The sequence below is a fragment of the Nothobranchius furzeri genome, chromosome 12 (assembly GCF_043380555.1).
Source record: "Nothobranchius furzeri strain GRZ-AD chromosome 12, NfurGRZ-RIMD1, whole genome shotgun sequence".
NCBI classification, from domain to species: domain Eukaryota; kingdom Metazoa; phylum Chordata; class Actinopteri; order Cyprinodontiformes; family Nothobranchiidae; genus Nothobranchius; species Nothobranchius furzeri.
The window spans coordinates 8,892,832-8,908,759 of NC_091752.1; the positions used below are offsets into that span (position 1 = coordinate 8,892,832).

The following is a 15,928-nucleotide window of genomic DNA, read 5'->3' on the forward strand; positions in this document are numbered from 1 at the left end:
TATATGTGTGTACGCACCCGTGCGTGTGTGTGTGTGCGTCCGTTTGTGTGGGTGCCACCAGTTTTTTGTTGACTCTACAGCTAAGCAGGAAAATGAGATGTCACCAGAAGGCAGCATCCCTCTTACCCACACACACACACACACACATGCGTGCGCACACACACCTAACAAAAGGCCCCCACTACCCCCTCCTGACATTAACTCCATGTTAATAGAGTGTTGTCTTGCAGCCATGATTATTGGATGATCTGTGGGTCCAACAGATTAACATGCCTAATAACTTCAGCAGGCAATCCAAGACTCCTCCTGAAGAGATGAACGTCTCATTATTAGCTTCTGTGTGAGTGTGTGTGTAGGGGAGGTGCACTCACATCTCTATTATCTAGCATCTGTGGGCATGCGGGGGGGTGGGGGTGGGGGGGTGGACTTGGGAGTTGAAACCAAGCATGATGAGAGGAGACGCGGACGGAGCCTCTGAATCTGAGCCCTGCTTTACGAGCATGGCTGACATCTTTGATCCCGCCACAGTAAAATCGTGTAGGAGAGCATGATAACAAGGTGCTGGCAGTAAATACAATCAGGCCAAGAATGCTTGGAGGAGAGTCAGCGAATAGCGACAAGCCTGGCATAAACGAATGCTGGAGACCTAGAGTAGATCCAGCTCTCTGGGAGGACTCTGGTTTAAAAACTTCTGCTGGAAAAATAAAAACAAACTAAAAATGAGGAAACAAAAGTAACTTAATTCTGAGGAGACGTTTGTGGTCCTGCTGTGCTCCAAGACAAGCCAACGTAGAGACGAGGTGCCGTGTGTGCGTGTTTGGGGGGCATTACTGTTGAAGCACAGAACACCTTCATCTATATGCAGATCATACAGTGTGCAGCAGAATTGGCTCATTCCCTTCATCTGTGACTGAATGTGACCGGCACTCTGATGCTTTGTGGTGTGTGTGTGTGTGTGTGTGTGTGTGTGTGTGTGTGTGTGTGTGTGTGTGTGTGTGTGTGTGTGTGCGTGCGTGCGTGCGCGTGCGTGTGTGTGTGTGTGTGTGTGTGTGTGTGTTAAATGCCAGAGGAGAAATCCTGTTACGGCATTAGTGAATCAGTGACCTGGCAAACGAGGCAAAATGACATTCATCATCTTAAGAGTAAAAACAGCCTGATGAACAGAAACGCTCCAATCAGAGGAGTGAAAAGTGAGACGAGACCCTAACCGTCTTTTACAGGATTTTAAAAGATATTAAGCTTCATTTGTTCAAATTCTTTTACAGTAAAGACATTTTTAGAAATCGTTTCGTGCGGTTGCATTGGCTCTGGAACCCGAGACCTGGAGAGGGGTTGGACACTCTACTTTGCTGGAGTTGCTCCGGGTGAGAGGCGGAGGGCTGGGGTTGGCTTTTTGTTAGCCCCGAGACTCTCTGCCTGTGTGTTGGGGTTTACCCCGGGGGACAAGAGGGTAGCTTCCCTGCGCCTTCGGGTCGGGGAACGGGTCCTGACTGTTGTTTGTGCTTATGGGCCAAATATCAGTTCAGAGTACCCACCCTTTTTGGAGTCCCTGGGACGAGTGCTAGATAGTGCTCCATCAGGGGACTCCATTGTCCTGCTGGGGGACTTCAATGCTCACGTGGGCAATGACAGCTTGACCTGGAGGGGTGTGATTGGGAGGAACGGCCCACCTAATCTGAACTCGAGCGGTGTTTTGTTATTGGACTTCTGTGCAAGCCGCAGTTTGGCCATAACGAACACCATGTTCGAACATAAGGATGCCCACCGGTACACTTGGTACCAGGGCAGCCTAGGTCACAGATCGATGATAGATTTTGTAGTCGTATCATCTGACCTAAGGCCGTATGTTTTGGACACCCGAGTGAAGAGAGGGGCGGAGCTGTCAACTGATCACCACCTGGTGGTGAGTTGGATCAGATGGCAAGGGAACATGCCGCGTAGACCTGGCAGACCCAAATGCATAGTGAGGGTGTGCTGGGAACACCTGGCAGAAGAATCTGTCAAGACGGTCTTCAACTCCCACCTCCGGCAGAGCTTTGACCACGTCCCGAGAGCAGTGGGGGACATTGAGTCCGAGTGGGCCTTGTTCCACTCTGCGATTGTCGAGGCGGCTGTTGCTAGCTGTGGTCGTAAGGTGGCCGGTGCCAGTCGTGGTGGCAACCCCCGTACCCGCTGGTGGACACCAGAGGTTCGGGGAGCCGTCAAGCTGAAGAAGGAGGCCTACAGGGCGTGGCTGGTCAGTGGGTCTCCGGAGGCAGCAGACAGGTACCGGATAGCCAAGCGGGGTGCAGCAGTGGCAGTTGCCGAGGCAAAATCTCGGGCGTGGGAGGAGTTTGGTGAGGCCATGGAGAAAGACTATCGATCGGCTCCAAAGAGGTTCTGGCAAACTGTCCGGCGCCTCAGGAGAGGAAGGCAGCAACTCGCTCACACTGTTTATAGTGGGGATGGGGAGCTGCTGACGTCAACTGAGGCTATAGTCGGACGGTGGAAGGAATACTTTGAGGAGCTCCTCAATCCCACCAATGCGCATTCCGAGGAGGAACCAGAGCTGGGAGGCCTGGGGATGGACTGTCCGATCTCGGGGGCAGAAGTTGCTGAGGTAGTCAAACAACTACACAGCGGCGGAGCCCCGGGGGCGGATGAGGTTCGTCCTGGGTATCTCAAGGCTATGGATGTTGTAGGGCTGTCATGGTTGACACGTCTCTACAACATTGCGTGGTCATCGGGGGCAGTTCCTAGGGAGTGGCAGACCGGGGTGGTGGTCCCCATCTTTAAGAAGGGTGACCTGAGGGTGTGTTCCAACTATAGGGGGATCACACTCCTCAGCCTCCCTGGAAAGGTCTACTCCAAGGTACTGGAGAGGAGGGTCCGATCGATAGTTGAATCTCAGATAGAGGAGGAGCAATGTGGTTTTCGTCCTGGCCGTGGAACTGTGGACCAGCTCTATACCCTTGCAAGGGTGATGGAGGGGGCATGGGAGTTTGCCCAACCAATCCACATGTGCTTTGTGGATTTGGAGAAGGCTTATGACCGTGTCCCCAGGGGCACCCTGTGGGGGACGCTCCAGGAGTATGGGGTGGGTGGCTTTCTGTTAAGGGCCATTCAGTCCCTTTACCAGAGGAGCGTGAGTTTGGTCCGCATAGCCGGTAGTAAGTCGGACCTGTTCCCAGTGAGGGTTGGACTCCGCCAGGGCTGCCCTTTGTCACCGGTTCTGTTCATCACTTTTATGGACAGAATTTCTAGACGCAGCCGTGGTGTGGAGTGTGTCGAGTTTGGTGGCAGGAGAATCTCGTCTCTGCTTTTTGCGGATGATGTGGTCCTCCTAGCTTCATCCAGCTCTGACCTTCAGCTCTTGCTGGGTAGGTTCGCGGCCGAATGTGAAGCGGCTGGGATGAGGATCAGCACCTCCAAATCTGAGACCATGGTTCTCGACCGGAAAAGGGTGGCTTGCCACCTCCGGGTCGGGGGAGAGGTCCTACCTCAAGTGGAGGAGTTTAAGTATCTCGGGGTCTTGTTCACGAGTGAGGGTAGGAGGGATCGGGAGATCGACAGGCGGATTGGTTCGGCGTCTGCAGTGATGCGGACGCTGAGCCGATCTGTCGTGGGGAAGAGGGAGCTGAGCCAGAGAGCCAGGCTCTCGATTTACCGGTCGATCTACGTCCCAATCCTCACCTATGGTCATGAGCTTTGGGTAATGACCGAAAGAACGAGATCGCGGATACAAGCGGCCGAAATGAGTTTCCTCCGTAGGGTGGCCGGGCTCAGCCTTAGAGATAGGGTGAGGAGCTCGGACATTCGGGAGGGACTCGGAGTAGAACCGCTGCTCCTCCGGATCGAAAGGAGCCAGTTGAGGTGGTTTGGGCATCTGGTCAGGATGCCTCCTGGACGCCTCCCCGGGGAGGTGTTTCGGGCATGTCCTGCCCGCAGAAGGCCCCCGGGTCAACCCAGGACACGTTGGAGAGGTTACATCTCCAATCTGGTCCGGGAACGCCTTGGGGTCCTGCCGGAGGAGCTGGTGGACAAGGCCGGGGAGAGGACGGCCTGGAGCTCCCTAGTTGGGATGCTGCCCCCGCGACCCGGACCCGGATAAGCGGAGGAAGACGACGACGACGACGTTTCGTGTTTATGAGGTTTACAGAAAACCTGTTTCCATGTGAGCTCTAGAAGTGTGAGAAGCTCAAACCCAGCTTTAGTGTGTGTGTGTGTGTGTGTGTGTAACCCTGAAAAGCCTGTCCCTAGCACATTCCTGACCAAAGCGCTGTGAGTTACCACCTCCGCCCCTCCTCTGGTTACCTGGAGAACAGCAGCTGCACCATGTCTACCAGCGTGTGCTCTGCGGACTTTCTAAGGAGCTCTGAAGATACAGAAAAAAACCACAGATCAGAACTAACATACTAACCCCCCCCCCCCCCCCACCACCACCACCACCACCCAAAAAAATAACCACCACAAACACAAAATATCCGGTAAAGTGACAGTGTGTATTTTTCCTGGCAATGGGGGGCAGTAGATCCTTAAATCATTGCAAGCAAGCGGTATTTTTGTGTTGAAGTAAGACTTTACCAACTGATGCCCATTAGGGTCAAAAAGCCCTGGGGAGTGCAAACTTCAGCAAAAATAACGAGGACATCGGACTCCCTTTCATCAGTGGCAACAAGTGGAGGTAAATGTGTAAAACAACAACATTTAAGAATGGTGAAAGTTTTGTAACCATTTTTTACAAATCAGTAAATGCATTTTGTCCTCATGGGCTTCCGTAGAAGGAAACAAGGCGTCTAATGTGGCGTCGCCCAGAGACTTAGACCCACTCCCATGTATTTTAGACCTTATTTCTATGGTTATATGTTATGAAGCTGCCAATATTGTTCAACAACAAATCATTTCATTCATTTTCAACAACATTTTGATGGATATTTCCAGAGATGAATGGTAAAAACTACACATTGTCTCTAATATTTAGAGTTTAATACTTCCAGGTTTAAATGAATTTTTAGATTATTGGATCATAAATGATGAATTTAAAAAAACACAAGTTTGATTTGTTCTCGTTAACGGTTTAAAGACCCTTTATTTTAAGGTATAGCAATCGATGTTTCTGAATTTCAGGAAAGAACCACCCTCTCCACGTTGCGCAACACTCTCCCAGCGCCTGTTTACAAGTAGCTGCCGGCCTTAATGTGTAATAACAGGCTCTAAAAATAGCATGCTGAACGTTAGCTTACCTCTCGAGCAGAAAACCGGCAACAGCGGCATCTGTGGGGAGTGGACTGGACCGCGATAGCCTCTTCCTGATTTTCATGAGAGTGCAGGGGTGCATAGAGTACGCATGCGCAGGAAGTGAAAACTAACCCAGGATGGGCTTCACCAGAAATTGACATTTTTGTGGACCAATAGTTGATGTGATCCACTCGGAAGTAAAACATCAATTGCTATGCCTTTAAGCTCTATTTGAAAAGACCTTAAGCAGGTCAGACACACACGCATCAACTCACCACTGAGGCGCATCTCAAAGCAGATTCTGAAGCAGGACTGCATGATCTCACAAACCGACTCGTTGGTCAAATGGGCTCCAACTGGTGTCAACAACAGGGTCCTCAGAACCTGTATTTGCGACAAAAGATTGAGTATTGTTACCCACAAGGAAAACCAGCATGTTAACCATATACAGTTTGAGAGAGGATCTGTGAAGGGTGGCAACATTTCCAGCAACACTGAAAACCCTCTCGGATGGTGCGCTCGTTGCACTTAACCAGACATATTGATTCAGGAGGAGAGGTCACAAACAAACATAAAAGAGAGAAAATGAGGGGGAGTGCGAAACTTTAACGCACACGTACTTGCGTGCGACTCTGGCGAGCAAAGGGAATCTCTCCCGGTTGTTGCTCCACCATGTCAGGGGGGTTTCTTTAGGGTGGATGCATTCCTCCTGCAGGTAGCGAGTGAGCTCCAGCTCAGCTCAAGCTCTCTTCGGGACGGTTGCAGAAGCAGTGCTTTTCCGGGACTTCAGCAGGTCTCCGAGCGTTTATTTTGTTTATTTTTTGGCCGCTGGTGGCAGCTCTGTCCCGGCCAAGGACTCTGGCTGCGCAGCAGCTGACGTACTGAAAACCAAAGTGCTCCAAAAGGAGCGAAGTAACGTTTCGTTTTGATACCAGTGCAGCCATCCTTCTCAACAAGCATCATTGAGTTGAATCACGTTCAGTAATCGCGGTGGCCCATGATGCAGCGCGGTGGGTTTCTTCATATTGCGATATTTCATTTTTGCGGTTACCGTGACAGCCCTAATATATATATATATATATATATATATATTCTTCCAATGGGTAAAATCATTAGACAGCATGGGATAAACTTCCACTGTTATACTGACGATACTCATATTTATCCATTAACCCTGATGAACCTAATCGGTTAGGTAGATTACAGGCTTGTCTTGAGGACATAAAAAAAACGTTTTGCTTTTAAATCAAGACAAGACTGAAGTTCTCATCTTTGGACCAGAAATCCAGAAAAGGAAATTGCTTAGTCAATCACCTGACCTGAATGGCATTACATTAATCTCAGAGAAGAAAGTAAGGAACCTTGGTGTTATCTTTGACCAGGACATGTCATTCAAATCCCAGGTTAAACAGGTTTGTAGGATTTCCTTTTTCCACCTTTGGAATATAGCTAAGATTAGAAGCATCCTTTCCAGGAGTGATGCTGAAAAACTAGTTCATGCATTTATTACATCAAGACTGGATTACTGTAATTCATTACTCTCAGGAAGTCCACAGAATGTAGTTAAAAGTCTTCAGCTTGTCCAAAACGCTGCAGCTAGAGTTCTGATGAGAATTAAAAAGAGAGATCATATCTCTCCTGTCTTAGCTTCCCTACATTGGCTGCCTGTTAAATTCAGAATAGATTTTAAGATCCTCCTTCTCACATATAAAGCTCTTAATAATCAAGCTCCATCATACATCAGTGATCTGATTGTTCCATACGCTCCTAACTGAGCACTTCGCTCTCAGACTGCAGGTTTACTGGTGGTTCCCAGAATATCTAAAAGTAGGATGGGAGGCAGATCTTTTAGTTATCAGGCTCCTCTCCTGCGGAACCAGCTCCCAGTGTTAGTCCGTGAGGCAGACACCTTGTCTACTTTTAAGACTAGGCTTAAAACATTTTTATTTGATAGGGCCTATGGTTAAAATCTGATGTTAGCACAGATCTGGACAAGTAGGGGAGTAGAGGGAGGTGGAGTGTACAGTCGTTATAGACGACTCTCCCTTGCCCTGACTCCAACATGCCTCCATCTACAAAGGCTAGGCTATCCAGAGTTATCTCTGTAGTTATGATGCTATAGGCTTAGACTGCTGGAGGACACACTGACCCCTTTCCACACTCGACTACTTTCTTCTACAATCTGCTCTTTAACTGTATTATTTCCTGCTATTTCAGCTGTTAACTTTATTTTTTCTCTAAGTGTTTTTCTCCCCAGAAGAAGCTACAATGATGTTCTGCTGAGCTGTGGTGGCCTCATGGAGGGGGCCATCGTCTAGCACACTGCTGCTAACCACTTAAACATTCTCCCTCTCCTGATGTGCTACTGCTACTTTACCCGTTTAATTATAGATCCACTAGGATAAATACAATAAAGTTTATCTCTCACCAAATAGAATATTTACTAAGAAATCACAATGTAACCATAGACACATTGCTTTTTGTGTGTGTGTGTGTGTGTGTGTGTGTGTGTGCGCGCACGTGTGTGTGTGCGTGTGTGTGTGTGTGTGTGTGTGTGTGTGTGTGTGTGTGTGTGTGTGTGTGTGTGTGTGTGTGTGTGTGTGTGTGTGTGTGTGCATGTGTGTGTGCGTGCGTGCGTGCGTGTGTGTGTGTGTGTGTGTGTATGCTCTGTCTTCTCGATCCCCAGTGAGTCGTGGTGGATGACTGCTTATACTGAGCCAGGATCCTCTGGAGGTTTCTTCCAGTTAAAAGAGAGTTTTCCTCTCCACTGTAGCTAAATGCTTGCTTAGTATGAGGATTGCTGTAAAGACTCTGACACTGACACTAGTCAGTGACTGTATGCAATTTGCTGGGTTCCTTATATACAGTAGGAAACATTTTTTTTCTGATTGGCTTAATGAACTGACCTGGATTGGACTGTTTATTATGTGAAGTGCCTTGAGACGACTCTTGTAGTGATTTGGCGCTATATAAATAAAATCGAATTAAATTGAATTGAATTGGAGCTGGAGAAACAAGCCAAACCCAGTGTTGCCAACTGTTTTTGACTGAAAGTAGCTCAAGTTCCCCCCAAAAGTCGCTGAGTTGGAAACACTGGCCAAACCCCTCCCTCCCCTGTGTAATCGGGAAACATCTACGGATAGCCGGAGTGGCCAAATGACCTCAAACGTAATGTAAGGGTTTGAATAGTAAACTAAAGGGTTAACGTTTTATTTTGAAGGCAAGTTCAATGGGTGAGAAATTTTGTTCCAGTTCCATTATTTTTCCGGTTACGCTATGCTAGTAAATACTCCGTTATGAGCTATTCTGTTGAAAAAGTTAAGAGTCTGTAAGGCGTGGGTTATGGCGACAGTAGCCCTAAAATAATACTCATAAAAGAGCAACCCGAGACTCTGAGTCATTACAGTAGAATCGCTGATATGAGCCAATACTGTTAGACTCCAGCCATGTTTGCCCTGATAACTAATACCTCCACGGTACATGACCCATGTGACCTTCACTAGATGCAATTATATCACCATTAATTTAGCTTAACATGATATATTTATTTTTCTGGACAAGAAATATGATATGGCCACCTCTAGATGAAATTAAAATAATTTTACATTAATTATAAATATATAATTAAAAAGTGCCTGTGGGGCATTTGATACACCTCTAGCTCTCAACTGTGTGTGTGTGTGTGTTAACCATTGACATATATATGTATTATATATGTATTATATATATATATATATATATATATATATATATATATATATATATATACATACATACATATATACACACATACATATAAATATACACACATACATATAAATACACATATACATACATATAAATACACATATACATACATACATAGAGAGAGAGAGAGAGAGAGAGAGAGAGAGAGAAAGAGAGAGAGAGAGAGAGAGAGAGAGAGAGAGAGAGAGAGAGAGAGAGAGAGAGAGAGAGAGAGAGAGAGAGAGAGAGAGAGAGAGAGAGAGAGAGAGAGAGAGAGAGAAAGGGTTTCCATAGGCTCCAATAACACTTTGAGGAAAATTTGGGAGGTGGCCACCACCGCCATTTTGACAGTGTTACAGGTTCCGTCAAGCCCAGACAATTCCACAAAAGGGAAGAGAGGTAGAGCTGAGGGTGGGGCTGCAAGGCTGGGATCAAATGACGACACCCGGTCGAACTAGCTACAAGCTAACCTGAAGCTAACCCAAAGCTAACGTGGAGGTGGGAGCTAAGCTAATGGAGGTAGATACCTAGCTACAACCGGAGTTAACTCTGTGGAACACCAGCGACCTGAAGCTCACACGAAGTTTGTGTGGAGGTTTGCGGCGCATTTTCATGAAAACTATCTTTCTGTGAATAAAAAGGTATGAAATCGGTAAGTTTATAAGGTATTTCCTTAATGAAAATATATTTTCCTTTGAGCAAGTTTTCAATATTTTTAACGTACCGTATTTTCCGGACTATAAGTCGCTCTGAAGTCGCACCAGCCATTAAATGTATAATGAAGAAGAAAAAAACACATGTAATTCGCATTTTGGGGGGAAATGTTATCATTTCTCTTACAAAATCTGAGACCAAGCATTTCACATCGCAAGACAAGTACCAGTAACAATAACAGAATAAACAATGCTGCGCAGCAGCGCGCCACGGTCTCCAGAAGAGGATGGCAGTGTTTGAAACCCTCCCAGCAAGACAGGGGAGCTCATTCCCATATATCGTGTATCGGAATTCAACTAAAAGATATTGAGATATAAGTTTTGGTCCGTATCGCCCAGCCCTAGCTCCAACACACCTGCCTGATTCAGCAGATGAATCATCTATTCAGCAGCTCATCAAGCTCTGCATTAGCCTGTTAATCACCTGCTGATTGAAATCAGGTGAGCTGAAGATGTAAAACAACTAAAACATGCTGGATTCTGGCCCTCCAGGACCAGGATTGGACCTCTGCTCTAGAGTTTTCTGCCTTGCTGCCTGTAGTCTATTCCAGGTCTCTTCTTTGAGTAGTTCCTTTTATGAACCCAGTTGTGCTTGTTTGGCCCAAACCCTAACCGGGTTTATTAAACCTGGTCCTGCATGTTTTCAGTATCTCTGCTTCAGCGCACCATCGAGTGCTGCAGCAGCCTGTTAATCACTCACTCGTTCAAGTCAGGTGTGTGAGAGCAGGGAAACACCTAAAACAGGCAGGATAGGGGGGCGCAGAAGATCAGGGTGGAGAAGCCCCGCAATAACCTCCAAACCGGTTTGATCCAGACTGTCGGACAGGTTCAACTGTCTGACGAACCTTTATCCTTCAACCAGAGGCCTTCAGAGCCTCAGAAGCAGGCTTGCTGGAGGACAAACTGTAGCTAGGAAACGGTTTGAGTTTGGAATACCTGCAGGATTTTCATCAGGACCACTTCGTCGCTGGCGGGGTCTGTTCCCACAAACCTGGCGTGCGTGACGGCATCGGCCATGTTCTCAATGGCCTCGGCTGCAGCCTCGTGGTTAGCATCTGAGGACACAACAAACACGTTTGTTTACATGTAAACAACTAAAGACTCGAGGTTTGGAGGACAGACCGGGCTGGAAACAGGTCGCTGATGTCTCTTCTGGATTCTACAATTAAATGTTCTGAAAAATTTTCTTTGCTAATTATTAATCTACTGTTTGTAGTTAAACATCAGAAGGAAGTGGATGGTGTTGGCGTTTTTGCCTAAAAAGGAAGATTTGGTGATGAAATGAAAGAGATGAATTAGTTTATTCATCCAACAGATCGTCCCTGAGGCCGGCCATGTCTCCCGCTATTCCAGAATAATGAAGACCTCAGCAGATCAGGAAGACCTGAAGGGTTTCACATCACAATCAAACTATTTAGATCCAACAAAATCAGCTTCAAATGCATTAAACGGGCGGTAAACACCAGCTCTAATGAGAGTTACAGCAGCTAGGACAGAAATAAAAGACATCTCCAGCCCGGTGGAGACCCAACCACCAGATGTGGCTTTTGTTGGAGGCAGCCTGAGACGAACTGGCTGACGGAGCAACAGGAGCTGGTGTTTTTGAAACCTGAGAGCTTGGGCAGCTATCTGCCTGGAGCCAGCCTGTTTTCCTTTCCCATCGCCCCCGAGAGCAGCAATTCATTAACTAATAGGTAGAGGGGGAGAGGGAGGAGGGATGGGAGGAGGGGGAGGTAGGGACCAGGAAGACTCGGTCATACAGAGAAGATACGAGGTTCAGGGTTTACGGTGACTGCAGATAAGGCTGGATCACATGATCAAAACATATCAGCAGCCTGACCTACGGGTGGGTTAGCACTAGCAGTTGGTTAGCTGGCTGAGTGTGACTGAAACCACCAGCACCCAAAGCAAAGAGCAACAAGCATGGAGGCAAAGATCTAGAGTTGTGTGCGTGTGCGTGTGTGTGTGTGTGTGTGTGTGTGGAGGGGTCAGTAGTGATATAAAACACTAATCCTACTCTTGGCACACGGTCTGTGGGGGTGGGGTGGGGGGCATTGTTAAAATAACACTGAGGAAGAGGAGAGGCTCGCTGTGGTGACTGCCTGAGGGTATGACGGTAAAATCAACAGGGGGTTGAAGCAGCTGCCACATCGAGCCGACATGGTGTGAGTGGGCGGGCGGGCGGGCAACAGGAGAGGAGCCGGCGACACAAAGAGCTCTGGAGCTGCACTCTGCTCTGATAAAAACACAACCGTGGGCTTGTTCTCCTGTCCTCATCGCATTATGATCCAGCACCAATGATAACTGAACAGGTCAACCTGAAAATGACAGAACGCTGCAGTCCAGGTGAAACGTTAGTGTTTCATCACAGCAGCTGACAGGAAAACGTCTGATGAGTTCTCGGAGGTCAGAGATGATTTCACTCTGAACAACAGAAACCAGAGGAGGAGCTGCAGGAACAGACAAAAGCTCTGACACTATCTACTCCTCCCTCTGATCCAGGAGACCTCAGACCCCTGAAGGATCCATGGAGGTGGGACCATGACTGCAGCCCTCTGATTCTCAGAGGGATGTCTGTACATTACCCTTTAACCTTGAACGGCCCAGAAGCAATGCAAACACTGCAGCAGAACTCATTAACCACCTCACACAGCTTTGCTCTCAGCCCACGTTCGACGTCCTGTTACATCATCCTGCTGATGCATAAAACACTGAATCCAAGACAGAGAAAGAACAAGAATCACTTTAAAAAGACTTTCTGGCTTTTCTCACAGCCAGCAGATGGCACTAACTCACAGGACAGGCCCTCTGCTTCCTTCAGTCTGACCCTAACAACCTACAGCTTCATCCAGGATTTACTTCCTCTCTCTGGATGTGGGTAATGGGCAGTGGCTTGTTCCATCAAGCATGGTAAAATAATAATTATGAGGAAAATGTGAAACTGTTTTGCAAAGATTCCTTTAATATAGTGAATTCCTACGCAGGTCTGAATGAGAAACAGAAAGTGTGCCTCCATTCAAACAAGACTTCATGTTTGCTGTGAAAAACCAGCTCAAGAAAACTGGATTTCCACCAAAAACATTACGAAGAACTAATGAGAACAAAGTCGTGTTGTTATGAGCTGAAGGCGAACAGCTGCTGAGCCCTCGGCTCCGACCTGAACGTCTGCTGAGGGCTTAACTTGAGATCATGATGAAGCAAGGGAAACCAGCATTTCTTACCAATGAGGCCATAGGAGAGGAACTTGTTCACGGAGGTAAGAGCGAGGCCTGTGATTGGTCCGGTGGTGTCCTCGGATCGGACTACTTCCAGGAAGGGTCTCAGGAAGAGGTTGGGTTCGATATCGGAAAGCTCTACGGAAAAAGAAAAGATAAGGCAGAGTCATCAATACATCTGGATTTATAATCATATCCTTTATTCATCCTGATCAAATTGATCTGAAACCCAGAATTATCAGATTCACTCAGGTCTGCAGTGTTCCTCCATTTCTGGGTCTCGTGATACCAAGCAGGAGAAGCAACGAGGAAAAGTGCCGACTCACAGCGTTTCAGGAATACCGAGAAAACGGCATCAGCTGCCGGGAAGACAAACAAGTTGGACATCAAAAGAGTGAAGGGGAATGTGGAGGCGTGCACGTGAGCGCTGGGCATTAGCGTGTGATACCCAACACCCCATCGGCCTGTTTGGACATTACAGTTGTTAGTTACCATCCTTGGATCAGAACCACACTCCGTTCATTGATTTGTTTTTCAAACTAAATCCTTTAGACTCCTCAACATCTTTGATCTGGTGTTTTATTTTTGCCCCTTTTAAATAAGTTTTTTATTTAACGGTGAGAAAAGCGACAATTTACCAAGAGCTGCACACAATAATGCATTTTTCACTGAAAAGACCAACAAAATCCGACTTTCAGTGAACAAAAACTTATCTGAGCACCAGCAGCCAGAAAACTTTATCGGGAGGGTTTTAGTCCCCCGTTACTTTACAGTGGAGAAATGATGTCGTGAGAGTGGAAGGAGCGCTCCCAAATCAACCCGTCGATAGATCCTGATGAAGACTTCATCACAGGCGATCACCCTGTAAGTGCCATGGCTCCGTTTCCAAAGACCACAGATTGGAAAACTCAATTGTGCTGTATTGATCCGGCTGGCCATCGGAGAACGGGGCGGGGGGCGGCTGCAGCAGTTGGTCTGTGGCCGACACCAATCTTCTTAAATAAAGTCTAAATACAGGCTCAGCTCTCCAACTCAATCTCACAGGCTTCAGCAGAGAAATAAATAACGACGGCGGCAGTCGTGGCCTGGCGAGGCGAGGCAATCACTCTATAACAAGGTTGACCTCTGTCTGACATTGACCAAAACCAGAAAAAAGCCAGGATTAACGCGGCTGATTCTGCGGCGTATGTTTCCTTCTGACTGCTGGGTGTGCTGGGTACCATTCCTGATTTAGGAATGCACACAAGTCCGGCTCAAGTAAAGCTTAATTGGTAAAAAGGGTTGATGAAATGAGCCTGTTAGGATTCAGCGTGAGCCTAATCCCATCTACCTTCACCACACCGGAGCCCAATCTGTCTGCTCAGAGCTCAGGCTGGAGGATCCAGCCATGTGTGGATTACATCTCCAAATGACCCCAGCAGAGATGGGGAAGGGAGGCAGGGGTAAACCTCAGCCCCCAGGAGAGCATCGTAGGATGAAGCAAACGGACTCCATCTTTAACACATGCACATTCATTGGCAGTGGAGCAGAAAGGCTTAGAGCACAGGAGGTGAATGGCGGGTGCACGTGAACAGACAGTAAATAAATAAAAACAATAGGTACCTGGAGAGCCAATCAGAGAGGGCAGTAATGTTGCCGTCATGAATAACACACCTGTGGTCCGCAGGTACCCCAAACATCAAAAACAAACATCTGATGAAAGCAAGAGAGGATTGGAGCCTACGGCTTGGTCCCCGAGTGGAAACGGCTGCTGGCGTAACGACGTCTTCAAACAACAGCAGAGTTGGTAGTACCATCCCACGCCTGTCACACCTTAGTCAGGTGTCCTTGAGCCAGACACCAAACACTTTAGTTACGCCAACTGGACGAGGTGCTCGTGATAAAAACATTTCCAATAGGAAGTGTTTTGTTTCAACTTTTATTTATAAAGACATTTTCAGACTAATTCATGTCAAAGTGCTGAAGGGCCAGCCATAAAAGCAGCTAGTAAGATCCTACACCGCCTGGCCAAAGATTAAAGGTCACACACACTAATATTTGGTTGGGCCGCCTTTAGCTTTGATTACGACTCACATTCGCTGTGGTGTTGTTTTGATAAGCTTCTGCAACGTCAGCAGATTTAGTTCCACCCAGTGATGCATTAATGTTTCACCAAGATCTCGCTGCACCAAGCCTTCTCCAGCAGATCCCAAAGATTCTCAACGGGGTTCAGGTCTGGACTCTGTGGTGGCCAATCCATGTGTGAACGATGTCTCATGCTCCCTGAACCACTCTTCCAGTATCTGAGCCCGATGAATCCTGGCATTGTCATCTTGGAATATGGCCGTGCCCTCAGGGATTTATTTGTAAACTGGTAAAAACATAAGAAGTAATCGTTTTTATTTGACTTTGTTCGTTTACTTAGCCAGCTGAAGCATGTGAGGTGAGCAGAGTAGATCACTGAGATTTCTGCGTCCCGTCCAGAGCCTATTGATGCTTGGAAATGACCAAATTCAAAGGTCTTAAAATATAAATCAGTAAAACTAAAATATATTTCAAAAGCTGCTTCAGCTGGCTAAATAAATGAAGTAAAAAATTAGTCCTGATATTTTAAATAAAGGGTTCAAAAACAAGCTAAAGCTAAAAAAGAAGGAAATATATTACTGCTGACAAGGAGAACCGGGATAAGGACAGATGCTCTTTCCACTGACCCACCAACCCTAAGATGCTGGTTTAACTGCCGCAGACGCAGGTGCTGGATGTGTGTCTTGTGCTGACCATGACGCGTGTTTTGTCCAGGGCCTTCCAGGGTGCGATCTACCAGATCCACTCTGTGACATCTAGGAGATGCGTGTCATGGAAGTCTTTTTTAAGCCCGATTGGCCGGTGACCGCCTGGCCACTCGGTGCCCTACGCAGTGTGTGATGCAAGTGGGTGGATCACCAATCCTGGTCATGGTTATCGAGAGGAGCCAGTTGAGGTGGCTCGGGCATCTGATTAGAATGCCTTCTGCATGCCTCCCTGGTGAACATGAACCCAAGAAGCAGGACATGCTGGAGGGACTGCTGGGAATGCCTT

At 47.3% G+C, this 15,928-nt stretch overlaps 1 protein-coding gene across 8 annotated transcripts in view; it reads right to left on the minus strand.

Annotated features, from left to right (window-relative positions):
• gbf1 (golgi brefeldin A resistant guanine nucleotide exchange factor 1) overlaps positions 1-15,928 on the minus strand; it is an 81,714-nt gene that overhangs the window by 23,341 nt on the left and 42,445 nt on the right. For 7 of the 8 annotated variants that reach the window (XM_070542222.1, XM_070542221.1, XM_070542219.1 and 4 more), the window contains exons 4-7: positions 12,878-13,009; positions 10,593-10,711; positions 5,493-5,601; positions 4,294-4,354 (exon numbers count right to left, since the gene is read on the minus strand). In XM_070542222.1, coding sequence (XP_070398323.1) covers positions 4,294-4,354; positions 5,493-5,601; positions 10,593-10,711; positions 12,878-13,009 — 421 coding nt within the window. Of the gene's footprint in view, positions 1-4,293; positions 4,355-5,492; positions 5,602-10,592; positions 10,712-12,877; positions 13,010-14,473; positions 14,723-15,928 lie in introns of those variants that run through there. The other variant, XM_070542223.1, reaches the window with a different exon arrangement.